The sequence below is a fragment of the Neodiprion virginianus genome, chromosome 6 (assembly GCF_021901495.1).
Source record: "Neodiprion virginianus isolate iyNeoVirg1 chromosome 6, iyNeoVirg1.1, whole genome shotgun sequence".
Classification (NCBI taxonomy): domain Eukaryota; kingdom Metazoa; phylum Arthropoda; class Insecta; order Hymenoptera; family Diprionidae; genus Neodiprion; species Neodiprion virginianus.
Window position 1 is genome coordinate 2,513,748 of NC_060882.1, and position 26,827 is coordinate 2,540,574.

General features: G+C 44.9%; 1 protein-coding gene across 2 annotated transcripts; it reads left to right on the forward strand.

Moving 5' to 3' along the window:
* LOC124307725 (carbonic anhydrase-related protein 10) lies at nt 1-25,947 on the forward strand. 2 transcript variants are annotated; one of them, XM_046769719.1, is made up of 10 exons: nt 3-295; nt 16,329-16,462; nt 18,373-18,423; nt 18,601-18,929; nt 21,961-22,056; nt 22,579-22,645; nt 22,911-23,065; nt 23,298-23,426; nt 24,535-24,580; nt 25,211-25,947. In XM_046769719.1, the coding sequence occupies exons 2-10, from the start codon at nt 16,399-16,401 to the stop codon at nt 25,231-25,233; spliced, it is 960 nt and encodes a 319-aa protein (XP_046625675.1). In that variant the 5' UTR covers nt 3-295; nt 16,329-16,398; the 3' UTR covers nt 25,234-25,947. The 2 variants fall into 2 exon arrangements, with proteins under 2 accessions (XP_046625674.1, XP_046625675.1); XM_046769718.1 differs by lacking the exon at nt 24,535-24,580 and having other exon boundaries at nt 1-295.
* The last annotated feature ends 880 nt before the right edge of the window (nt 25,948-26,827 follow it).

A 26,827-nucleotide genomic window follows, 5' to 3' on the forward strand; every position in this document is an offset into this window, starting at 1 on the left:
GCTCGGTTTCGGATCTGCGCCCGCGCAGCAGTCCTCCTTCGGTGGTTGTTTCATGGGGGCAGTCATCGGCCTGCCGCTACTGCGATTTAACAATATTATTCAGGCCGAGCCCTCAGTGCCGTTTTTCCGAATCCGACGGAGGCCGGAGTTTCGTTACCCGACAACCCTTCGGCCAGGGAAGAGTTCGCCCGAATTCACCTCGGATTTCATCCCCTGTACGCGGGGCTATGACGCACTACTTGTAAAACGTCGACGACGTGCGCGGAGGCGGCGAGACACGCGCAATTTATCCAAGGTAAATAAAACACCCCTGCATGCCACGCACGGTAGACGACGACTCTTTTTGCACGCCCGGTTTCGGATCAGCCCTCGAACCTCTTTTTACTCGATGGTGATTCTCCAGACCCGCGTACGACCCGCGGACTGTCCTCCTTCCTTCTTCGCGCCTATATCGATTTCCATCGACGAAACTATTTCCACCAAAAGTTTTTCCTCCCTTCACCTCCCTCCCGCCCTCACGTCACCCCGAGCAGTGCATTGTGCATCCGTCCGTTCCCCGAATTCAATGCCGTCTATCAGCGCCGCTGTCTCGGAATAGCTCGGAAAAATTTCTCACCCACGTTCTGGTTTTGTGCCCTGAAAATGCAGCTTTTTTTCCCCCCTATATTCGCGTGAGATTTCTCTTTCCGTTTTCTCTCTGGAACGAAACTGTAAAGTGCAGTGCTGCGCAACCCTCGAAGCCTCCAGTCGCCTCACGAAAACTCGCTCTTTCGTATTCAAACGTTACGAATCGCGTTACGCGGGAAATCGCGACCCGCATATCATAGCATATTTTCTTACGTACGCTACTTTATTTCACCGAGGTGATTTGAGCGGACGAAATGCTTGGAAATCCTAGACCAAAGTAAACGCGTTTGATATGCACGTTAAGATAAGAGACACGCTCTTTTTTCCATCGATAAAGTAAGTCTCATTCATTTTCATGACTAATTATAATTTTTCGCGAAGCATAAAATTCGTCCACCAAGACGTCAGGGGGTTGCGGGTTGCGAGGAGGCGCCGTGGAGGGTAAGGGGGGAGGGGGATTAAAATGTTTTTATATTTTTCTCGTCTCTCACGACCCGGAGTATAGTAATTTATCAAAATTTCTAGGGCTTCCTTATTTCCATTTTCATTATATTTACCCAGCATTCGCACCCAAACACCGAAAGCGACACATTGTAACGCCAATATTTTTCCCGAATATTCCGCGACTGCTTTAGCAAAGGAGATACGTCGATGAGTTACGCCGTTACAAACAGTGTCGTTACAAAAAGTTTTCCTCGACTCGTCGTAGAAACCGTGTGTACGGTATAAATTGTTATATCGTGCATGCTCGTGCACATGCAAACAATTTTCACATGCTGAAATATCCCTCAGGCGCTACGGAACGAGAGAGTGAGATAAATTCGAGTTTCAAAGCAATCGTGCACGCGCGTGTATGCATGCATACATTCACACACATACATATATACATACATACATATATACATATAGTATATACGAATGCACGTATGTGTATGGTTGAATGAATCCGAGGTTCCCGAATTCGATAGTTACGTGCGCGGCTGCAGGTTGAAGCTGTGCGCCATCAGTTCTGCACCTAGGCACGCAGCTTTCCACCGCATTTCCCTTTGTACGGTCGTCCCACAATGCGCTCCTCTAATGAAGACTTGTTTTCGGCTTAATTTACCTATTCACTAAAAGATAAAGGAATTAGTGCCACTTTGCTCGGCGAACAAATTGAGTAATTCCTGCCGCTGCTGCCGCAGCACTTGCCGCCCCGTTTCTCGATGCTGCACCCCCACAAGCAACGTGTCCGTAACATACGTGCATACCTGTTACCTTCTATACCTGCTTTACACTTGAATTTTCATCACTGCGTGGAAAAATAATTACCTCTGTTATCCAGACACGTATAAATATACGTACGTACCTACACGCGGATACGCCGCCCGCACGAATCACCGCAAACTAACGACTCTATTTATGAAATTATTGCGCTTGAAATTAACAACGTGCAACGTGCGATGATATCCCGCACGAGTTTCACCGGGAGTGTCTCTTGTCGGTGCGTTAGTAACGTGGGCGAAAAATGTAACAAGCAAAAGAAACGAAAGAAAACAAATCAAAATGGAAGAAAAATAATGGACAAACGATGCTGAATACGGCAGAAAAAGGAAAAAAAAAAACTTTACCGCTGCAAAGATACTCTTATTCCTCCCATAAAATCATGAATTTTAACCCAACACGATTGCAGCCGCTTCTCAACTAGCGGGTCCAACGCGCGATGGATCGAGAATCTTGATCCTTTCTCTTCTTGTTTCTTACCGCGTGATAATTTTTCTGCGAGCGGGGTGTCAAGATTGTACGTAAGGCCAGCAGCAGAAATTGGCTGGTGGAAGGGAGAAAAAAAAAAAAACCCCCGAAAAGAAAAAGGAAAAAAAAACAATGGAAGAATAAAATGACAAGAGGGAAACAGAGTGGATGTCGACATTGGCCGCGCCCCTTGCGCTCGTTCCTATATACCCGTTTGCACAGCGAAAAATAAAGAGACCGAGAGAGAGAGAGAGAGAGAGAGAGAGTGAGAGGGAAGGAGAGAAGAAGAGAGCAGGTATCGCCGGCACATGACTCGGTGGTGGCCGCGGTGGTGTAGAGGAGGATTGGCACGAAAATTGGCACAATGGAAATCAACCACACGACCTGCCTCCGCCGCTTGACACGAATTTTCCGCGTCTGTTTGCCCGTCCGGGAGGCGCCCGTCTTTCCCCTACGAATGGTGGAAAGGAGTCCGGGTGGCGTAATGCACGTATGTACGTACATACCTCATACAGCTGACGGCGTCGTCACACGTCGGCGTAACGGCACGCATGCAGAAACGGAGACGTACATCTACTGCCACGTCAACGCGGCAAGAGGGTGGAATTTAGATTCGCGGTTTCGGCTCGTTTTCGGAAAATCATCGCCTCGATTAACCCTTTCAAGCAGGCGTTTTTCCTCGCAGTGAAATTTGTTGAAACTGGATATACATATGTTCGCGAGGTGATTGATTTGAAAAATGGGGTCAGATCTGAGAAATTTTTAAAATTCTGTACGCAGGATTCAATATGAGCGAATAGGATCAAGTTTTGTATTTTCACTCCACCATCTTGGATCCGACATCTTGAATTATAAATTTCTGATGCCGGATTTGTTTTCAGCGACCCCGGAATCCTTCGAGTAACAAATTTCAAGCGAATCGGATCGATTTTTATATTCTCAGTCCGCCATATTAGATCCAGTGTTTGGAACTTTGAAATTTTGGCTTCGGATTCGTTTTTAGTGACCCCGAAAATCGAAGATTACCGAGTACGTTCATTCTGTAAAAACAGGCATTTTCAACGCATTGTTTATTTACAGCGTTTACTATAATCGCGGAATCGACATAGACATCTCAGAATTCCAACTATGCAAAAAAAAAATGACAGCGATATTCCAAAAATTCAACACAAATCCTGGATAACCGATTCAAAATGTGTCTCGTATATAACGAGAGGCTGTGGCGCAAAGGGTTAAACAGCTCGGATGAGACGCTGAACGGGGTTGATTTATAGAGGTAAATAATACGTCGAGACACGATAAACCTGAACGCTCGAGTCGAAAGAATAAAGCCATTCCCATTCCGAAGATAAATAAAACGAAAAAGAGCTCCATCCCTTCCGTCTTATGTAACGTTACAAGTAAGTTGACGAAAGATGCGCTGATCGTGAATATATTCGAGAAATGTCGAGGATTGATCGGAAGCACTTGCACGATCGTTTGGTTCGTGAAAAACACGCGTACCGCGGTTGAATTCGACAAAACACATTTCGGAAAAACAGAATCGCAGATCGTAAAGACATTAAATCTGATCTCGAACTCTATTGATGCAACGGATCTAAGGATCTGAGGGTGGAGGGAAAAAACCAGGACTCTCCGTTCGCCCTTCTTCCTTCCCTCTAGTTTATTCGCCGATCCGGCTCTAATTCGCAAACACAGTGAAGTGCACGCACGATCATCTCCGTTCTCCTGATTTCCCCCCTCAAGATCCGATATCTTCGCCCTGCAACTCTAACACGTCACGACGTTAAGTAAGTAGGCTACAAAAGCAGGGTGCAGGGCAGACGCGTGTCGACACATTGTTAGGGTAGTTCGAAATGTCGGCACCGTCTCGCGCCGCGGAGCCCGTAAACAAAAGGGGGCATTAAAATAAGACGTATTTTATAACAATATTTTATACAGACCGCGACGCAAAGCGCCGGAGAGAAAATTATTACCCCATGCAGGTACACCTGGCCTGCGACGCGAGTCTCCCAACCCCCGTAGGGCATGGTTACCCGGCTAAAGCTCCAGCCCAAGCTTTCCTCGCCTCGGAGCTGAAAAACCCGGCATTTGTTCTTTAATCTTTCCCCCCTCCACTCGGAGAACTTGGATCATTCCCGCGCCTTTGATAGCTCCGCACATGTTTACGTTCCGATATGTTTGTAAAACTGGGATCGGGTGGCGAAGGTTCTGGAACACCCGAAGGACCAGGCGAAAAAGGGTGACCGATAGATCGCGCGATAGCGGGCGAGTCTCTCTGCAGTTTTGACGAGGAGCAAATGGTAATACCCGGCAGGATCGACCGGAGGGCACGAGCACCTGGACGACCGTCGTCCTCGTCTTTGTTCCTTTATTCCCCGGCTAGGTGTTCGCACAATGCCCCCTTTTACTCGAGGCCTGGCCAACCGGCGGTCCGCCATTCAGTCGATTTTGATTTGTATTCATGATTCCGCGGGCCGCTTCAACAGCTTGATTCTTATCGGGCCTGAATTCACACGTACACTTCGTCATCGCGAGGGAACTCGACTCCTTGTATCGCCCCTTCGACCACCTTCGAGCGGCTCTCGTAACTACCGGGTCGCTGTTATTAGCGCTAAAATATCACACCCGCGACTCGTTCGCCACCTTTTCCCATCCGGCGCTCTCTTCGCTCGATGGAGGTCAACAAGGGCATTTTTATCCGAATGATGAACCTGATCCACCGTCCGTCCGCACGTCGGTACTTTGATCACGTTTTGCGCCCTGTTTTTCTCCGCGTCTGTACGCGCTAAGGAACGATGCCGGATTATTTTGTCGGAACGAATTTCATTTTTCGTTACTTTTCGTCTCTTTACCAGCGAGTCGTACGAAAATTTTTTGAATTAAAAATGAGACCGAAGGCAAAGCGTCTTTCTTCATCCCCTCTCGCCTCTTCTTCTGAATCGTTTGTTTTTCTTTTTCACGGTTAATTGAATTGCGGAAAGGATCTCGGCTAATTCACGTTACATGAAACAAGATCGAGCGAAGTAACGAGAAAAATTTTCATGATTAAATCGCCGGGTTTTCGCCTTGATTTCTCGAAGCTCTTTCGTGCACGCGGATACGTATACATACTTAGGTACATAATATACGCAGTGTAGAAGCTACCCGCCTTCCAGTCTTGAGATTTCCGTCGCCCGTTCTTATAACGCGAGCTGGGGGAGGAGGTCACCTTCAAACCCGAGAGCTCTGAAAATGTTTGCGAGATAAAAAAATTCAAGACTTTCGTCACTCCGAAATTTCAGAGGCGTTTACCTCCCTTGGAGCCTAGCCCAAAAGGTGACGAATCAACGACCATAGGAATGAGAGAAAAAGTATTGTTTTAAATCGAAACAAATCCAATTTTTTACGATTAATTCACCTCCTGTCTGTGGCAATAATTAAAGGCAGACCAAATTTTCACTAGATTTCAATATTACGTTCAGAAAATTATACACGTAATACTTGTACGGAAAACAAACGCTTTGTTGTCATCATTCGGTAGCGCGAGATCCATTAAATTAAATTACATCGATAAACCAGCGATACTCCAGATTGCACGCGTGGTCAGCGAGGATGGAAAAAAAATAAAATGTGGACGCGCGTACCGGATTTTTTATTTTTATTTTTTCTATTCCAGAAACGCGAAACTCGGCAAACACCGTTGCTAATTTTTCCTCGCAGAGTTTAATCGTCACCACACATCTCTGCGGTCGAGGGAAACGTGCATGGATTTACTGAACCATTTCGAAAATTGTATCGTCCGAAAAGCACGACACTGCAATTCTTTCCCGCCGATGAAAGAAGAAAAATCATTTCGCAAAGTAAATTTTTGTCTGTTGTACAGTCGTGGCTGTTTTCGCGATATACACACTTCGGATCGCTATTCTCGTACATGTTTGTCGAGTTCAACTAATCCGTTCCTCGCATCCTGTTGTACTCTTATCCCTGCAGTGGAAACGACGAAAATTCCCTAAACATTTCCCTGCAGTACCGTAACACCACGCCAATCGTGTACCCTGCACGGCTCTGCTTCGTATTCTTCTTCTTTTTCCTCTTTCTCTTCGTCCCATAAAATATTGATCTTGCGAGAAGAAGTGTAAGATGACAATGCCGGTAGGTATAATACTCCTCTCAAAATAGATCGGAATTAAAAGTATTCGGAATATAGCTGAATTTTTATGTTCAGGGGTTTTCGACCCTTAGGAAAATTCCACATCGAATCAGTCCTGAAATATCGTAAATAGAGTCGGATTAAAAAATTGCTAAAAAAGAAATTATTTCACTAAAATTCCTCAGATGCCGTCGATAAGTAGAATTTCTATTTTCTTAATTCGTCAATCCGACTCCGTTTCCGACATATGTGGACATGATTCGATGTAGAATTTTCCACTCTTCGCTCTGTTCTCGTCATTTTTCATCTATCGATAGCATTTTTTGAGAAAAACGTAAAAAGCGTCAAATATTGCAGCTCAAAAATGACTTCGGATCAGAGTTCCCGAGGGTGGTAAGATACCCAAAAATGCAACCCCGTATCCCGAATATTCTTAATTCAGACCTATTTTGAACTAGGCTCGACTAGTTTCTTGAAGCTTGATACACCTCGCGTTACACGTTCGAACGTAGGCACGTGTGCGGAAACACCCCGGTATGCATACCCGTACTTAGCAGGCTGGGATCAAGGGTAATAACTTCTGTCCACCTTTCAACGGCGTAATTTCAAACCTAGTTTCGCCGACGGTGTCAGTTACAATTAAAAGCCAGGCTATGGATGTGTTCGCAGAGCTTTACACCCGGCATTCTTACTCCGTCTATACCGTAATCGATCCCGCCGCGGTAGAAACTCGACCCCCGTATCGACTGTCGTCATGCGAACAAGTTTATATTCGACGCAACGTCGTTGTTGTTTAATCCGGAAGCTGTGCCGTGCATTCGAAAATTCATCAAGCCTCGTAATTCCAGCCACGAGTTAAAAATGGATACAAAATAACAAGTAGAAAACTGCAACAAGCAGCAACAGTTTAGAAGCTGTCCTTTTTTTTTCTTTCTCTTTGCTCCTTCTTCATCTTCTTCTTCTTCTTTATTTTTTCCCTGGGCACCTGCATGCCCGAGTATAAACGTCGCCGGTGGCACTAAAATACCTACTTCTTTCTGAAAACGGACCAGCCAGAGCTTAAGTGGCGTCGAGTACCGTGCCACCCTTTGCATAATACTCCCGCCGCATGAAAATTTCAACTTTTAGGTTTACAAATATAAGCTAGACGCTCGAACTCAACGTCTGCTTGTAGTAGGTACAACTCGACGGTGCGGACGGCTAATTGCGAGTAGGAGAATTCTGAATAGTTGGGGGAGGGGAAGGAGACTTGTCTTTGAAGACGTTTGGGTTTTCGTATATTTGCATTTTACGCGCTAATTGAACTTAATCGGAAATCTCTTCTTATTATACACCCAGTACATGAAAAAGCGAGAAAGGCGAGCTTGCGCCGTTCTATTCGTCTCAAAAGTGGCTATAATTAATACCTTTCCGGCGATTGAGGATTGAAAAAATATCTGCGACTTCTCGCAGCTTGCGTAATAAATCCGCTTAAATAATATTCGGTGAAAGTGTGGGCGGGTGAAAGCATCCTGGTACGTGTTTCTTTTTTTTCATCTTCTTTTTCCGAGGTGAAGGAGAAGAAACCGTGAGCCAATTACGTTTATAGTCACAATTTACGTGAGCCTGTCCTGATGTAATAACGACCGTGGATGTATTTTGGGTTCGAGTATAATTTCTTACGGATTCTTCGCAGGTTACTCCCGCTCTCTTTGACAGAAACTGCACAGAGGCGATGGGGCCGACGGATAGATGCAGTAGTAAATAAATAAATGAATAAATAAATAAATAAATAAATGAAGGGGAAAAAGCGTAAGAGAAAAAATAAGTACAACCAATTCAGTGAAATTCCCGAATATTTATTCAGCTCGCGACACGCATTTACCCGAGAACCTTTGATCACTTTGATCGCGTCCCTCGTTTCCCTGTTGGTACATAAGGTATATCTATATGTACATGTATACATGTACACGGTGGTTGTACGTTTTATTCGTCGTCGTTGCGGAGAATCGGAGGAAAAAAACGAAGAGTAAATGTAAAGAACCCCCAGATTTTTCAATCCCGCGGCATCCGCGAGACGTCGCTGGTATACGTGTACGTACGCATGCATATAGTTATGTAGAGTATTAGGTATCGTACGAGTACACCACGCGTATACAGAACGCGGTAAAAGACCGCGGCAAAGTCAATTCACTGTCATTTCCGCTGAGTAGGGTTAGTCGGATGGGCATGTATCCATCCAACTCCGCGGGATATGTACGATAGAGCGATTCGTGTACGCGTGTATATGGACGAATGGGTGTGTGTATGGGTATACAGGCAACCGTGCCTAGTCGAGATATCTAAAGGTCAACCTTAAGCAGAGATTAGGCGACGTAGGCTTATAAAACCTACTCGTCGAAACTTTTCGGATGGACGGATAGTCGGATTTTACTGCGAGCGGTGTGTAACCCAGCTGCATAAGGCACATTTTGGAGAATCCGAGTTGGGGAAAAAGCGAGGATACCGATTAAATTGTAGACTGCGTCGAGGCGAAGCGGCGTGCATGGATCGGGGCTGCATGTGCAAGGGGATGACGTGCTGCAGGGGGTTCTAATAGGCATGCGAGAGCGTTCGATAAATCAAAATGTAAAACGGTAGGGGAGGTGGCGGGGAATTCCGCCTCGCAACAAGACGCATCGCGGTGTCAACCGTCGACGGAGAAACGGTCGAGTGTTAAATATTCAAACAGTATGATAATTTGCCAGGGCCTCCCAGGAAGCATCGGAGTGTCTAAGGTCTCGCGGACCACGTGGCTGAGCTTTTTTGCCCCTCCGCTCCGCGACGCGAATAAACGCTGCTGTGGATGCGACTGCACATATCTACCGCGCGGAAATTAAGAAATACGAAAGGAAGCGAGGGGGAGGAATGGAAAGGATGCAGGAACGGAAGGGAAAGGAAAGGAATGGAAAGGAACGAAACGGAGGGAGCAACGAGGGACGCCGAGTGTTTACTAAGGCGGGTTGATTAAGGAATCGACTTTGCTCGCCCGCTTATATGTTGCGTGTACGTGTGTGTGTGTGTATAAATACAAGGTGCAGAAGTCGGTGTGCATGCCTTATTGAAGACGACCGTAATACCGAGCAGCCGTACGTATAACGTTCTCGGATATTTCGAAAGAGATTTTCCCCGTTTCGTAACTTGGCTTCGCGTTATATACGAGGATATATAGTAACGTGAGTTTACCCAGTGAACTTAATCAACGGATACAGATACGTATAATAATTAATAACGGGACGTTTGCTCTGCACCGAAAATTCCACAGAAGCGTGAGTCGGCGACTTTTAGAAAATTATATCACTACACGAGCCTTCTGATGTCGTTTCAGTTGTCGAACACGGCTGTTGCGCAGATTTGTCCGTTTTTATCGTTATGTAATTTATAAACCTGCACGTCTCGATTTACTGAAACAAATGGGAGATTTTACGGAACATTTGAAAAATTGTGGCGGGATTGAAAACGCGAAAAGACGTTCGCGGATATTCGACTGAAGGTACGGGCTATACGGCCGTAAATCGTGAAAACCCTTTAAATAAGGGGTTCGTTACATATTTGGAAGCTGAAATTGGATCGAAAAAGTTTAGAAATTTTCACAGCAAAACTTGAGGCTAGATACTTTCTTCCATAAATTATTTATCCGTCCGAAATTCTGTCGCAGCAAGCCCGTTACAAAAGGATCGACGTTCTAGAATCGTTGAATTTATCAAATACATGGAATATCTTTTGAGATTTTCAAAATGCCCGGTACGAACCTTGATTTTTTTTTCCAATTTTCCCAGCTCGAAATCGCCTCGTGGAAATGTTTAATAGCCTGGAGGCGAAAAATACGCGAGCAGAGGTGAGTGATGGCACGTCAAACGGCGAAGAAACGAATTGAAAATAAAAAAAAGCGAAAGGAAGAGAGGAAAACAGGAGGAGGCTAGAAAACACACCGAAGCTATACTCAGATACGAGTTTAGTATCTTTCGCCTTCTCCACTTTTTTTCCTTTAATATTTTTCGAGCCTGAATGCTTGTTATATAACATCTATAGTGATTTGCCACCACCAGATGTAAGAGAAGAAGAAGAAGAAGAAGAAGAGGAATATGAAAAAGTATAAAATAAGAAGAGAAAACTCCGGAATCTCTTCAACCGAGATGATTCGCTTTTGATACGCGTTCGGGGCTAATGTATAAGCCCCGATCAAGTAAGCAGCTCTTCGAGCGAACCGAAAAATCTTCCTCGAAGTAAAAATTTTCCCACACGCCCGTCCAACTTTTTATTGGACTTGAGTGCAGCCGCCGGTCGATGTAAATCCGAAGTAGGTATAGAGCAGAAATCGGCACAAGTAGGTACGTCCGTTGTACCTACGTATGTTCTTGAACCGCCGCGGAGTTAACTCGATCCGAAGATAAAGTTGTTAAGAAATTTTTAACAAGCCAAATTTCACTCGACGTTACAATCGCAAACATCCAAGGAACTCTTGACAAACTTATTTCCGTTCCAGTTATCGTTTTCTCCGCTCTGTTTCCGCCTCGACCTCGACGATTCGATCGCGGCCGGCTCTTTTCTACCATCGTCCCGATAATCTTGCAGCAACGGGTTGCGTGCACAATCATGCATACGACACGCGTGGAGGGTGTTTAGATCGCAGTCCAAGGGTCTACATTTTTCTCTTCATCCGGGATCCACCCCCGCTGTAGTCGTCAAGTTTCGCCTACCGCGGAACTCTGGCAGATGGTGGAGAGGATACCGCCCGGGAACTATGCGATGATGATAATGGTAATAATAATGATAACAATAACGGTTATGATAATGATAATAGTAATGATAACGTGGCCAACTTTCCCGCCCGCCTCACGGTTGGACCTAATATAGGTACGGGATACTACGAGGCACGTAATTAGGCTCGCGATTCTCGTTGCTTATACAGCTATATACTTGACGTTATAATACGGGGGATCGAGAACTTGCGCAATTATAGATCACTAAAATTTTGGGTAATGAAAGGTTTCCTCCTTGTACTCATACGGAAACAGATGCGCAAATATCGTCTCAACTTAACTTTTCCGATACACGTTGAGGGAGGATTACTCGGGCAGATCGAACCCCCTGGGCCGTTATCTATTTCACGTTTTCCACCCGATCAGCGGTGGATCCGGAGCGTGAGAAATGTCCATCGCGTATCATGCAAAAAACGGGAGGACGGCGACTTGACCGCATCAAAGTTCAAACTGACAGGGAGAGGAATATGCGGTTGCAATTCAACGGTTACGCGGGCTGTCACCATGTACGGATTTCAAATGTCAAGGAAAACAAGAAGGGGAAGGAGGGAAGGAAGGGAAGGATATCTTTATGCCCGATTCGCCGATTCGCGTTATCCCAGTCTCGGCTCCGGGCTGCGTGAGCGGCGGGATCAGCCCTCCAATCGGCGATAAGGCGCCGCCGGATAAGGGGGAAATTTTAAGTGGGAATTTAACTACGAACATCCGCGTACCCCGGGGTTCCGGGTGTGTGTACCCACCTCGAAATTCATGGGTAAGCTTCAGGGAGCGGCGAAATTTCGGGATAAAGCGATCAGCGTGGAGAACACCCCGGCTGATGCCGAGGAATGGCTGCGCGCTTCGACGTCAATAAGCTTCGATCGCTCCTTCGAGTGGCCCCGGAATTGCTGCGCCATCTAGTTTATCATGCCATACTCGCTAAAGGTACGGAAAAAGAGAGGATAAATTAGAAGGCTACGACCCGTTACCGCGTCAACCTTTACGCGTCTGTTTACCTACACTTCGCCCTGAGCCCGCCCTTGCAGCTGTCGTAAAAATTCTCAGCGGGGGTCGCGAAATTGTGGACGTGTGATACTTCGGCAAAGAGATTCGCGGGGGATGACTGCGTAGGAATCATCGAAACCCTCCGCTAGTCGTGTACGATTCGTCGCGTGTTTCGGGCACCGATTCGTATGCGCGTTTTTTCGCAATGACAAGTCCGGAATAATTGCCATAGCTAGAAAAAGGCGAGTAGCGAAGCGAAAGAAAAGATCTACGGACACGTTGATCCCACTTGTTAAGATCGTCCATAAATAAGGAGATTTGTCGAAAGTCCTTGTAATTTGCTCGCGTGACGGTGCAGGCCTGGGGACGAGAGAAAGCGTCGGCACATCACCAGCTGCACCGAAATAATAAGCCTAGGTCACGAATGCCCCGGGATCGTCTTAACTTTAATTGAAGAGGGGGGGTGTTATCCCTTCGTGTTGGTATTATTGTTGTTCTTATCGCCATTCCGGGCTTAGAGAGTTCCCACCACCGCGCGTCTACTCTCCGTCGAGATTGGACGACGATTCGTGCAGGGAAAACACACACGCGCGGGACTTGTACACATACATGTATACATACATCCCTACCTACACCAAGGACATAATCCAACGGTCGGTCGTTCCCAGGAAAGATGGGGGAGGTGATAATTAGGGTAAAAGTTTCCCAAGCACCATCCCGCAACACCAGACTTGTTAAAATTTCATTCAATCTTTTCCGCATCAATGCGGTCGCGGTCACACGCAAATGTAACAATTGAAGCAACAAATTGTTTCACCTGGGTAGGCGTACACGGCTGATCCTGGGAAGAGATTCCTACATCGACGTTGTTACCGACGCTTAGCCGACACTCAAACCTTTTTCTAGAATCTTCCAACGGTGGGGATATCCCACTTGGCTAAGTATCGGTAGAAATGACAGTATCAGAATCTATGTTCGGAATCAACCGTACGTCGATACTCTCCTGCAGATGTACGACCATTAGGCGTACACTTGAAACAGGCTGATCCTAATTCGAAAAACTTTAACGCTTAGGCGATGTTTCGGCGTCACCGGCAGCACCTGTTAGGGTTGATATTCTTCCGCCGCAGCAGCGTTTCAATGTTTCAACATTCGGAAGCAGAAAGGCATTTCATAGGGGGGTGAGAGAGCACGCGGAGCGCGTAAAGAAAAGGAGGCTGGGACAAGAGCTGCGGCATGCAGGGTGGGTGGTAAATAACGATGGTGTATCCGGTATTCGGGTTGGCTTAAAGAAGATTTGCGACATCCGCGTCCGCGGAGCGTGTCGCTTCCTTTCCATTTTGGCGGGGTAGAAAACAGTCCGCGTATCACAAATCTCCATTAGAGACAGGCGATCTTTATTGCGCCCAGGTTTGGGCAGTTCGTCTTCGTGCCTCGGCGCGGCTCGGTCCACCGGGTCCGGAACGGAAGAACGGAGGTATAGCATCTCCGGGTCGAGGATAAGGCGCCGCTGTGAGCTCGGGCCAAGGATCGCGGTGATTCGCCACGGTGACCCGCGACCCCGGATCACTTTGCCAGCCTGTCAGAAGACGAGCGGAGGCAACGCGATATCCTTCGCCGAACTCTCCGACTCGCGACTCCTACGCGACGACGACGGTCAGAATTAACTGCACGGCTGCTAAGTCACCCGAAATTCACCCCTTCGCGGTTTATAATGGAGCTAAGGCAACATCCTCCTCCGCCCTAAGTCCGTAAACACATACACGGGACGTCGAGTGGTGAACATGGCGGTATTTTGAGTCGTGACCGCGATAATACCTTCCCGCTACCACCGCCAAGAGGCTTTCCACCCTGCACCGTCGTGGTTAGTTCACGGGAATAACCACTGCACGAGTTTATCGGCCCACGGTGTCCATTATTGTCCCCGGGATCGTCTGGCTAGTTCCACTGCGATCATTAACGCGGCTGTCCAGCGAGCAACACCTCATCCCGAGAAGGGTTTGACTGATAACCCAGAATTTGGAAAGCCTTTCGCTTCGCGCATCTGCGCCTCCGAAGCTTCAATTTCCGCGAGCCGTTACGGCGAAGGATGCGGAAAGGAAGGATGTTTGCGCCTCGGTATTTCAACCTGGGGTGATTTTTGCCGGATTGAAATAAGAGAACGAGCACGCAACGTCGACTACCAATATATTAACCGTTTAAAGAGGAGAGGAGAGGGAAGGGAAGGAAGGAGCGAGACGATCCTTGCCAGGTAACACCCAGCGCTTGTTCCCGAGCATGTCTTCGTAGTACGTCATCGAAACTATAAGAACGGCTTGCGCCCTAATGCATAAAAGATAGTCGAACTCCTCTGGTTAAAATAACGTTGCCCGAATCTTTTATGCATCAGATTGTCCGCCGGTGCCCGAACGCCTCCACACCACGTGGCGAAGCCGCGGTATATGCATATAATATCGCGTAATAACAGATCCCGGGATCCCTGCAATAATACGGGATGGTGCGGGAGAAGTGGGACGGGAATAATATAAGAACAATACCGCGTAGATTTGTTATTACGAAGCCATCCGCGGAGCGTGCAGCGAGCCATGCCAATTCGCCTCCCGTCTGCATGGACAAACAAGAAATAAATGACACTGAAAATACCCGAAGAGAGAGAGAGAGAGAGAGAGAGGGAGAGCTGCGGAGGTTGCAGATAGTCAAGCTCCTCGCTCTCCATCTCTCAGCAGCCGGCCGAACACCCTTACACCCTTACACCCTTATACCTCTCGCTCCTTCAACAAGCCCCAGGGAGTGAAACGAGCTCGACGTCAGCTACACCTGCACCTACTCCGTTGGTATTACGATTACTCGCAACTTCTCCCAGACTCGGTGCATTCGGATAAGAAAATACGAGGTACCTTCCGCGCGTAGGTGGGTACGCGGGAATGAATACCCCGGCAACCCGTCGGGTCGCAAAGACTCCGGGGTGTATAAGTATAAATAAGATGATGGTATGCCGAGATATGGGGGTCGTGGGAGCGTGATATGCTCTTACTAAGGTAATCCTCCGCGCGGCTGCTGCTCCGGGGTATATATTTGGAGTGTTGGGGTCCTCGTTGGGGTAGACGTAGCGTATAACTAATACATCTCGAACGGGACCCGACCTACGATCCGCAAGGTACGCAGGTGTCGCTAGTGTCGATAATTGCGCCGAAGAGATAGAGGGCGCCAAGGTGCATCACGAGAGTCCTTGCGTGTTATACGACCGGAAAACATGATTTCGAAATTAACCCACGTACCGGACCGGGGGTCGCGATATTGCGATACTACTACATAAAGTAAAACGACGAGAGAGGAAAAGTTGGTTTGTAAGGAACGGAATTAGGGGAGCCATAAATACGCCGGTCACTTCTGGAGAAGGGAGCCCTGCAGTCACCCTCGGTGATCTTAAAGTGCCTTTGGGAAATCTGAAAAAGATAACTAGATCGCTATAGTGTCTACCTAGTGACGCGGCATACGTAGACCTCCCGCACCTCTACACGTCCGTACCTAATATCTTCCTCAAGCTCGAGCTGAGCTAATGCTGATGACTGTGGAGAGGCTGCAGCTGCAGCGGCGGACTCTCGGCGATAACGCGATGCGAGTTTTACCTACGGCGGGTACAAGGAAGGATCCCGGGGCGCGTCCTGGTGTCGAGGATATCCTAGGAAACACATTACGTCGCGACACCGAGCCGAGGGTAAATCGACTCTTGGAATCTTCGGCTATTCGGCGTAAGAGGCAATACTGCAGCTGAAGCTGGTTCAATTGTCTCTCCGGCATTGTAAGAGATGCGAATGTGATCCTACGTCAATTAATAGCGGATGCACTAAGCCGTGAAATTGGAGGGCTGTAACGCTCGGACGAATGGAGGAGGTCTTTTTCTTGCCCTTCTTTCCCAGTTCCCGTTTTATACCTTCCGCATTTTCCCGTTACTCGGAATTCCAATTACCCAAGGATTATACCTCCCTCGTAATAATAGTTTTCCAAGAAGCTTTATGTCAAGCTTGTGTGACACGCGTGGGTATTTACTTGTCTTGTTTCGTCTGTTTCAGGAAACCCGGACGAGTGACGATAAACATGATTAATTGACGTGAAAGAAATTTTTCATAAAGAAAGAAGAAAATGACACGAATCAGTTCGATATTCTTACTTACCTCGGGCGTTTTTGTCCTCACTTTGATCAGAGGTAAGTGAACCGTAATTACGTATAGCAACACGGTAGAGCAGCTATTCAAGCAATTAAGAAGCATCCTTACCGCACCTCGCAAGTCCGGCTGAACAATGTTCACCCCGTGTTTAAATCCCGGGGGTAATCTTCCGTCCACTAAAACTCGGTATATACACCAAGTAATCGAATCAACCGCCGGGAAATCGAAAATTATCCTTATACGGTGCGATAGTTTGAAAAGTTTTATCCTGTTTAATCGCGTATAGAAAGTTCCATACATAGACCGTACATCGGGTATATACCATCCGCGATATACTTCGTTCTATCCCATCACCTTTGCACGCGAAAACTGATTCTACGTGTAGTTCTCGCGTCAATCATAACCGAAAATTAGAAAATTATGTCATATCCGCAATGAGTCCAAGTTCGCGATAAATTTTTCACACCGAATTGACAATTCAAATTGCAAAGTGACTGCGACGATAATGACTTTAACACGTGCATGAACTCAGGTGCCGTAATTCCACAGTGACGGACGTAAATTACGTCGGAGGAGATACTGGAATTAATTTGATCGTGACGCATTGGCCGAAACATAATTCCAACCGATATCGACACGGACAAAGTACACCCGTTCGGCCATGTACTTTTACGCATATTGCGTATTGCGTAGATATGTATAATTGTGTCAAATCGCTTACCGGTGAATCCACGCGAACGCTCACCTGACCTTCCAACGTCCTTGATTCCTGAGAAAAAGAAGAATATTTTTCATTATCATGCATAATTACGGATCTAAACCTGAACTAGATGGAAAATGATTTTTCCGAAAAGAAGTAACGATAAAAATTGAACATTGCTCGTGCGGCGAACAACCCCTTGGATAAAAAAGAAAAAAAAAATCAGCCATTCAATGCCAAACGTTGGTGACAAGGGTCGAATCGAAGTCTCGAGTGGGTTTTAGTCACAAATTCATGCACCAGTGTGTAGGTACACGGAATTATACCCGTAGAGTATAATGCGAAGGCTTGTTTGATTTTGGAGGAATTTTCATCCCTCGCGGTAACGGCTTATTGTTAGATAATACGATGGGGAGACAGAGGAGCTTACGTATATCTGTGTTTGTTATTTGCGTATTTAGCAGATATTCGAACCGCGTAATATCCTAATACGCGTTCATCGCGGCGATATTTCAGCGACGATAAAATCCGATTGAAACGATTTCCTAGGCCATTGAATATCCGAGTGAATTTTTTCCATTCGGAAAATGTAACGCGCGCTCGGATATAATGACAAGTGGATCACCCGACGTTCTCCCAGCTTCCCGTTTCGATTTCCTCGCACAGACGCGCCGCCGCCACGTCGAACACATCCGGAACCCTTCGTGACAAAAGATTTACGTATTTCCGCAATCCTCTCCGTGTAACAAAAAAAAAAAAACGAATAGCAGTATACCGTCATCGGGATCCCGTTAATGCATACTTGCGGAAATCATATTTTTAAACATTTTTCTTTGTTCATACGTAAAAAAGAAGCAAACACCGTACACAAATTTTCGCCGTGAAAATTCGATCGAGTCGAATGTTTGTTTTCGCTAAAGCTTGCTAAGGTCGTATCCACATCGTACGGTGTAAGGAACGAAAGTAGATTTTCGATTAACCCCACAGCTGGATATAATGTGTGTAAGAGCACGCGTGAAAATACTGACGCGAAAATAATTCAAAGGCGGGAGATTGAAACAGGATTCAATTTTTTATCCTCGGCACGAAGAGAAGAAAGAAAATAAAAAAAAAAAATACATCTCGGGACGGAGGGGGCGCAACGAGATGAGATTTTTTATAACACACGTTTATAATCCCCTCCGCTTATACACCGTATCGCATCATGTATGTACACATCGATTCGATGAGGCTGATTTTAATTTTCAGAATCGAAACCCGTCAGCTGGGAGGAGTGGTGGACTTACGACGGGATTTCAGGTGATAATTTATTCCGCTCAAGTTAATTAATTGAACAAAAACGCGCTCCGCTTTGTCTTCTCTTATTCCGCATTGTAGACTTTATCTTGTATGTAACCTGTAGTGTGCCGAAAAGAAAAAAAAAAAAAAAAAAAACAAAAGGAAGAAATGAGGCAAAGTGAAACTTTTTCCCCGCAGGTCCGGCGTTCTGGGGTCTGATAAACCCCGAGTGGTCTCTCTGCAACAAGGGGCGAAGACAATCACCGGTGAACCTCGAGCCTGCGAGGCTGCTTTTCGACCCGAACCTGCGGTCCCTGCATTTGGACAAGCACAGGATCGGCGGGATCCTGGCGAACACGGGTCACAGCGTCGTGTTCGCGGTCGATAACGACACTCGTCACCCGGTAAACATTTCCGGCGGTCCGCTCAGCTACCGCTACCAATTCCACGAGATTCACCTGCACTACGGGCTCCACGATCGAACCGGCAGCGAGCACACCGTCGATGGATACGCCTTTCCAGCCGAGGTTAGCAAACAGCGTATCGTCCGAGGGCGATAGTTACTCGTTAGGTTCGTTACGATATATGCCTTGCCAAAAACCGCCAATGACCCGCCTCGAAACGGATGCGGAAACGGATGCCGGAGGGTGAAATAGGTAGACGGTTTCGTGCGATAATTCCGGGGTATGGATACCGCGCTGGCTTCGATGGGGGAAGTTAAGGTTGTACTGGTTGGACATTCTCAACCAAAAGTGAGTCCCGTCGACGATGTTGAATGCTTTGTGGCGAGATAAAAGCTGGAAAACAAAAATCACTCGCAATAAAGGCGGTAAGAAAGTTAAATTTTAGTAATAATAATGGCCAAGAGTTATCGACATATCGTTTGAACAAAACATTGTTCAAGAAATTTTTGGGGAATGTTTTTTTTTTGTCATGTAAAATGAATTCGTTAATTTTTCTGGATACGCGTGAATTTTTAAAGAATCTTCTCATTATTTTGGAATTTCCGTTTTCGAAAATTTGTAAAGTCTGTATTTACGAAACTGTTCGTTCAATGCTCCGGAAATTTCTTGACTGTAATGTACAACGTTTTTATGATAACGTATCAAAAATTCACGATATTTCGTCCATTTTTCAAAATTTAACTGATTTCAAAACAATGACAAAGTTCTTTAAAAATTCATGCGTATTCAGAATAATCGACGAATTCATTTTACACGACGAAAAAAAAACATTCCCTCAAAATTTCTTGAACAATGTTTCGTTTAAACAATTTCTCGATAACTTTTGAGCATTATTATTATTCATACGCAATTTCCACCCCGCCTTTATTGTGCTTGATTTTTTTCCAATATTTATCTCGTCACAAAGCATTCAATATCATCGACGAGACTCACTTTTGGTTGAGAATGTATAGCCAGTAAATCCTCAACAGGCCAGTAGTGGTTTGTTTGGTTCGATGATTCCAAGAGGGACGCCGGGAAGGTCGAGTCAAGTTGGTATCGAAATTTTTCCATCCCTCGAATCTTACGTAAAACTCTTCTTCCGCCCTCGATGCAAGCACAATTGTCTTCGCGCTACTTCCTTATTATTCCACCGAAAATAATCGAAGCGTTTTTCACATTCACATCAAAAGTATCGAAAAACTCCCGGTAACGATTAAAAAAATCAGTTACACGCGTGCCTACTCGGAGAACTAACAGGCGCAACAAAAGTGAAAAATTAAATCCCACGCAGACCTAGCTAAGGGGGGAAATCTTTGTTCCGTTTCAATGAAATTCGCATCCAATAGGCCGTGATTCGATTAAACCCTCGTACATGCGTGGGTGGGGAAAAGGGTTTGGAGATTGTCCGTCCGTTAAAATGAAATGAAAAATGTACGAGTAAATTGTTGAAATTATCGAGGCCCAAGAACGGGCAGTGAAAACAGCGTCGGCACGGCGTCTCTGGCTAATAAGGAGTCGAGTATCTGGCGCACGAACCGGCGCGCGGAGTGAAATGGCTTGGCATCGAATTAGGAGGTAGCCCTCCCCGAGGTATACAACAGGTATATATCTATATCTCTGTGGCGTTTCCCTGCCCGACTAACTGATTAATATTTATTGTGCCGCGAGGGGCGGCAGGGTGGCAGCGCCGCGGCCACGGCTTAGATAATGCTTGACAAAGTAGGCAACGTCCTGCAGGAAGTTCTTAGCAAATTGCGATAGCCTGAAACACGTGGCTCTCGGCTCTCGGCTCTCGGCCGTTGGCTCTTGGCTCTTGGCTGCGCCTTCCATCCATACCCACCACAACGTCGTCCCGCAACCCGGTAAAGGGCGAACTTTTCGGATGGGCCGAGGCGAACACCTGGGGCTACGGCTGCGTGAGTTACTCGGTACACACAAACGGCGCCTGCCTTCGGAGCTCTGTTCGTGATAAATCCAGATAAGATCCACCCACCACCATTTTGTGAATGAATTAGGTATTTGGGACACGTAAACTGCCACGGGCTGTGGGTACAGCGAACCCCCGGCTAAAAGTCCGTGAGCCTCGCACACAACCCTGAGGCAGAAGGCATTCGAGCCTGTTTCGAGTCGCTGTCCTAACGACGCCGCGACGCTGACTGCGAGTTGGTATCGAGATGTTGAGGTTCCCCGGCTCGTTCGTAAAATAAACGACTGCGAGAAAAACGGAGGTCTTAAAAAACGTAATTAAACGTTGAATCACGTTTTGATACGTGTTTGTAAATGTCAATTATCTCACGTCATATTTGTTGTCGATTGCTCATTTTACCTCGGCTGTAACGGATCTAAAGTTCTATGCTTGATCTAGCTGACGACGATGATTAATCAGGACTCAAAATATTAGTCCTTTACACGTGTATGGTAAAGAATATGTACCTACAAATGCGCGGTTCGATATTATGGTGTCAAGAAATGGAACAGAGACGTAATCTAATATTCAAAGAAATTACAGATTGTTTCGATAAACCAATGGTTTCTAAAACCACAGAATTATTCAAGACATCGAATATCACTCATCGTTTATATATAAAAACTTCGGTAATTACTGTAGATTTCTGTAACGATTCGTGTCTTGTATTAAAAATATGCTGAGCACCATTATGTTATGACAATGTGACCGTCAAAGATTGTTTCCTTCAATTTTTGTAATAGCCTAGCTTCCAGCACGGATCAAAGGTGTCCGATACACCGTACTTTTTTGGCGTCTAAAGCAAATGAGACATACGATCCCGAGGTTCTCGAAAGCTGACAAAACTCGGCATTGTCATTAAAGTCAATTTTTCTGATTCCGCTATCGCAAAGCAAAGGCGAGTACCGTGCAGGGATTATAATTCACCTCGCAGATACTTTGATAATTAACGATTCCAGCTGATATGGAGATAATATACGAGATTCCGCTGGCAATTTACAACCTATGGTCACGATATTTAATCAACAAAGTGTGCGGGGTGTACCCTCGAAAAGAGAGAGAGAGAGAGAGAGAGAGAGAATAGCAAAATTGTCATAATTTAACGAATTCAAAGGGTGTATTGACCGTATTTTACCTCCGTTACAGATTCAGATTTTCGGATTCAACTCGCAGCTTTACAACAACTTCTCCGACGCACTTCACAGGGCTCAGGGGATCGTAGCCGTTTCTTTGCTACTCCAGGTAAGAACGAGAACAAAATATAAAAACCTAACCAGCGGGCATTCTGCGGCAGTCTAGAAACGTTGATGAAAACTTTGAGGGGTACGTCAATGAACCGCGATTGTTTCGCGTGTGCTGTACACGGTTTTGCAACTTTTTAGACGCGTTAACTGCAACCGTTTCCCAGCAACTATCGAACAATGGTTTTGATAATGAACCTGCGCCGAACAGCGCCGCTTCAGTTGTTCGCGAAATGACAATTCGAGAAATTTAGCACGCGCAGACATGCAGCCTCATTGTATACAATAATTGTCACAGAGTTCATTGTATCCGTGAGACGCGAACTATCTGTCGCGGATAAGCCGCTAGGTGTGTCATTATTATCCCGTGAATCAGGCTGTATTCGGTTCGTCTATTCTATATTCGATTCGTGCGCCTTGATTCTCCAGAAAAGGTAATTCATATCTCATTGCTCGGTGGTTGTTATTCTCGTCCTGCTGCATGTATTCAAATTGTCTGATATCGTGTGTCAATTATTTCCAGCTTGGCGATCTCTCGAACCCCGAGTTAAGAATATTCACGGAGCAGCTCGACAAAATTAAATACGGAGGTAAGGTGAATCGCATCACGTCACGTCACGTACTGTCCGTCGATGTTTGATGTTCGTGAGGCGTTCGGTTCATTCGGTAGTCGTCGAAACTAGTTTCATCGTAGATGCTTGAAACTACCTGCTATGCTAGAATTTTTCTGTTTCTCGAATCTGGGGATGAGGGTAGAGAGAGAGAGCGAGAAGAGAGGAAAGGAAAATATCGCAGGTGGCTAATTGTGGATTCTCGGTACGAACGTACATGTAATGCGACGACTATTAATTACAGGCGAAGCGACGGAAATTAAACGGCTGGCTGTACGGGGGCTTCTGCCAGGCACCGAACACTACATGACCTACGATGGATCGACCACCATGCCAGCCTGTCACGAGACTACGACTTGGATTATATTAAACAAGCCAATATACATCACGAAGCAACAGGTAAGCTTTTTAACTCATCCCTTGTACCGTGCGATGCGTAGATCTATGCAGGATCTTCGAGCTGTCGATAAAAATGAGAAACGATTTATCGGAGATCCTCCGACCTACGATCGGTTGAACAAACGGCTGCAAAACTTGTTGAGAAATTCTTTCTCGTATTTATATTCGGTTAGGACGAAACTGTTGAGTCGACTCAATCGAGCCATACTTAAGGATGAAAACTTTTCCCCAGCTGCACGCGCTCAGGAAATTGATGCAAGGGGACCAGAAACGCCCGAAGGCGCCACTGGGAAACAACTTTCGACCTCCTCAGCCTCTGCATCACCGTCCCGTACGAACGAACATCGACTTTAACGTCCAGGCAAGTTGGATCTCTCACTTGACATGTGGTATAATTCACTTTAAGCTCGTACCCGCGCGATGTACCGAGTAACGATTAGGGGGCGAGGGTGAAATTCCGTATTTGAGAAGATACGGAAGCGCCGAATTCCGAATTTTTTTATGGCGAAACTTGAAGTGAAGAAATCAAACTCTCACGATACATCAAAGTTCCGAAAGGACAAAATTTTTGGTTATGTGAATTTCTGGCTCGTTGAAATTGCACCACTTTCATCGTTCTTTGTTTTGGATTGTCGATATTTTCACGTTCGGAATCCTGGTAATTCAGATTTTCGGTTTGTCTAATTCTTTGCACCCACTCGTCGAGTAAACTACGCCGTGTGAGTAAATTTCAACGTTCGGAATTCTACTCCATGCGAAACTTGACTGTCCGTAATTTTGCGCTATCGTAACTTGAACTTTGAATCGTCGGCTTTCCGACCATACAAAACTCTCTCGTTTCGTAAAATTATCATTTCTTTACGTCAAGTTTCGCCAGAAATAATTCGGAATCACTCGCTTTCGGAGCTTCAATCCCGCCCCACGATTAGCACCTACACCGGCATATCGTCTACATCTTACGATAATTAATAATGGGTGATTGAATAGCAAAGTCACGATGCAGTTACGAGCCGTGACGTTGAACTGACGGGTAATGGAACACCGCGGGGATGATTAGACTGATGTCACAAGTTCGATACGCGGCTAATTTGATAAATTATTAATACACGTCGCGAGACGGGAGTTAAAACATCGAGAGGCAGTTCCAAGTGGCTTTTGAGCCTTGCTACATACCAACAACCCGATACCTAATTTGTCATTAAATCGTGTAGCTTCCAGGGGAAAGTTATCGCCCCCGACCCCCGCCCCTCCACCACCCCCTCAGGCTATATACACGCGCTCACTTGTCTCTTCGTCGCGCGGTTAAGTGGTTAAATCAGCTTATTAGTCACAGTTCGCAACTGGGTCGGGATGGGATGATAACTATAGATGTAGGTACCTGGTACACAAGCAGCGGGGACGAGTTACGCTCTACGAGTTTATACATTTGCAATTTCTTCTTTCCTTCTTTTTTTCTCTCCTTTCAACAGGGTGCCAAAAACTGCCCGACGATGTACAGAGATATTTACTACAAAGGTACGTATGTACAGCCGGACATTTTACTAGGTCAAAACTGAATAATTCATCGACTGTCATTGCCAGTTTTTTTCGACTTCTTAAATTCACAATCAAGTTGAGAAATAAATTAATTAAAATACTGTCGCGTATACAAAGGTGACATTCGCGTTAAAAGGTGTAACATTAGACGCGCCTTATTTACATAAGAGCAACGTACATGTATTATAGTAAATTATACGTTGCGTCGCACCTATTTATCTAATTAATTAACACGCATGATAGACGAATAATTAATAAACATAAAAGGCCAAACGCTTTTCCGAAGGCTCGGCGCGTTCTGCTCTTCGTATACAAATTCGTTTCAAGGAATTGGGTAAACAAAAAATTATCCCATGGGCATGCCTCTTATACTGTTCGAATATATATATATATATATATATATATATATATATATATATATATATATATATATATATATATATATATATATATATATATATATATATATATATATATATATATATATATATATATATATATATATATATATATATATATATATATATATATATATATATATATATATATATATATATATATATATGTATAACATATTATACTGACGACGTGAATATTGTTTTTAAAAAGCCAACAGTTGGAAGCAGCCCTGAACAGTACGGATTTCCGCTCTTCAGTCAAGCCGACGAGCATCGACAGATCTGCAATTTCTTGATATTCGCATGAAGATTGAAGAGGGCATGCAGTAAGCCGGAATTGCGTTACTTCGTACATATATCAATCATAGACATGTAAGGAAATTCAACGGGAGACGAAAAAACAAAAACAAAAAAAGAATAAGAAAACTTCACATATCATCGGCGCATGTGTGTGTGTGTGTGTGTGTATGCCGCGAATATTGAAAAAAATAATAACGAAAAAGCAACAGAGACAAAACATTTTGTTACAGACTGTACAATATATATACGCATATATATAATATGTATAAAATATTAATAATTATACGGTCTCTCCGTCTTTACGCATCGCACTACGAAAAGCGCAGAGCCGCTGATTTGTGTAATATAACGGCCGCGGCAAAAAATATGCTTCGTTACTTATATAAATTATTAGACGTGACTTGCCAAGTATGTTTCCATTTAAAGCAGTGAAGAGAAAAAAAATTAAGGAGAACTAATATGAATAATAATATCAATAATAAGTAGCTTAGAAGGTCGAATAACGTGAATAAAAATAACATTAATAAGTATCGATTACCTACTCGAAGAAAATATATTTAAAAAAAAGAAGATGAAGCAAAAACAAAAAAAAAAAAAAAAAAAAACTGAAACAGAAACAGAATAGGATGTTGGAAGTAAATGCGAAAATAATAAGAATCCAAACAACAACAAAAAAGCTATGACTATCGGGGCCTGTGAGGGTAAGATGCAACTATGTAAAATAATATTAATATTAATAACATTAGTAATAATAATAATAATAAGAAGAAGAAGAAGAAGAATAAAACTAATACGATGGACAAAAAAAAAAAGCAAAAAAAGAAAGAAAAAAAAAACATAATCATGGATGGAAAATTTATACTCTATTCTTGTAATAAAATTGTGAAAACGTGGTAGTCTTTCATTTCAATTAATTACAACACGGTTATGTGCAATACCAATAACGATACTTCGTATTCAGGCCTAAATCTAGCTACAGTTTGTAGAAAAATTATTCCACCTCAGAAAGAGTGAACGTAAAAAAAGAAGTGCGTAAAAATTCTTATCTGAAATTAGAATTATCCGAATATACTGTATTCTAAATTGTTGAGGGCACTGGATGTAACGAAACGGATGTGCGAAAATCCGTTCCGAAAGAGATGGAGAAATACATTAGCATATAAATTACTCGATTATTTGATATATGACCTCGAGGAGCAGTAAGATGGTTAACATCACCTGCTTAAAAATGAAAATACAGAAACTGATAAATTCGGGTCTTTCACGATTCTAATACGAATTTATCAGTTACGCAGGCTCGAAATTGGGATAAAATTGACGTAAGGTAAGACAGACGCGATCGTGTGAGATCGCAGCAGTATAATAGCAGCAGCGGCAATTCACGTGTGTAATAGTGTAATAAGCTCGTTTGGGACGAGGAGGAGGGGCAAATTCCGATCGAAGCTTAACGTCGCACAAGCCTCGTTACCCGCTACCATCCATCGGACGATCCACGTCCATTGCCGTCGTAGTTTCGCGTGACGGACTT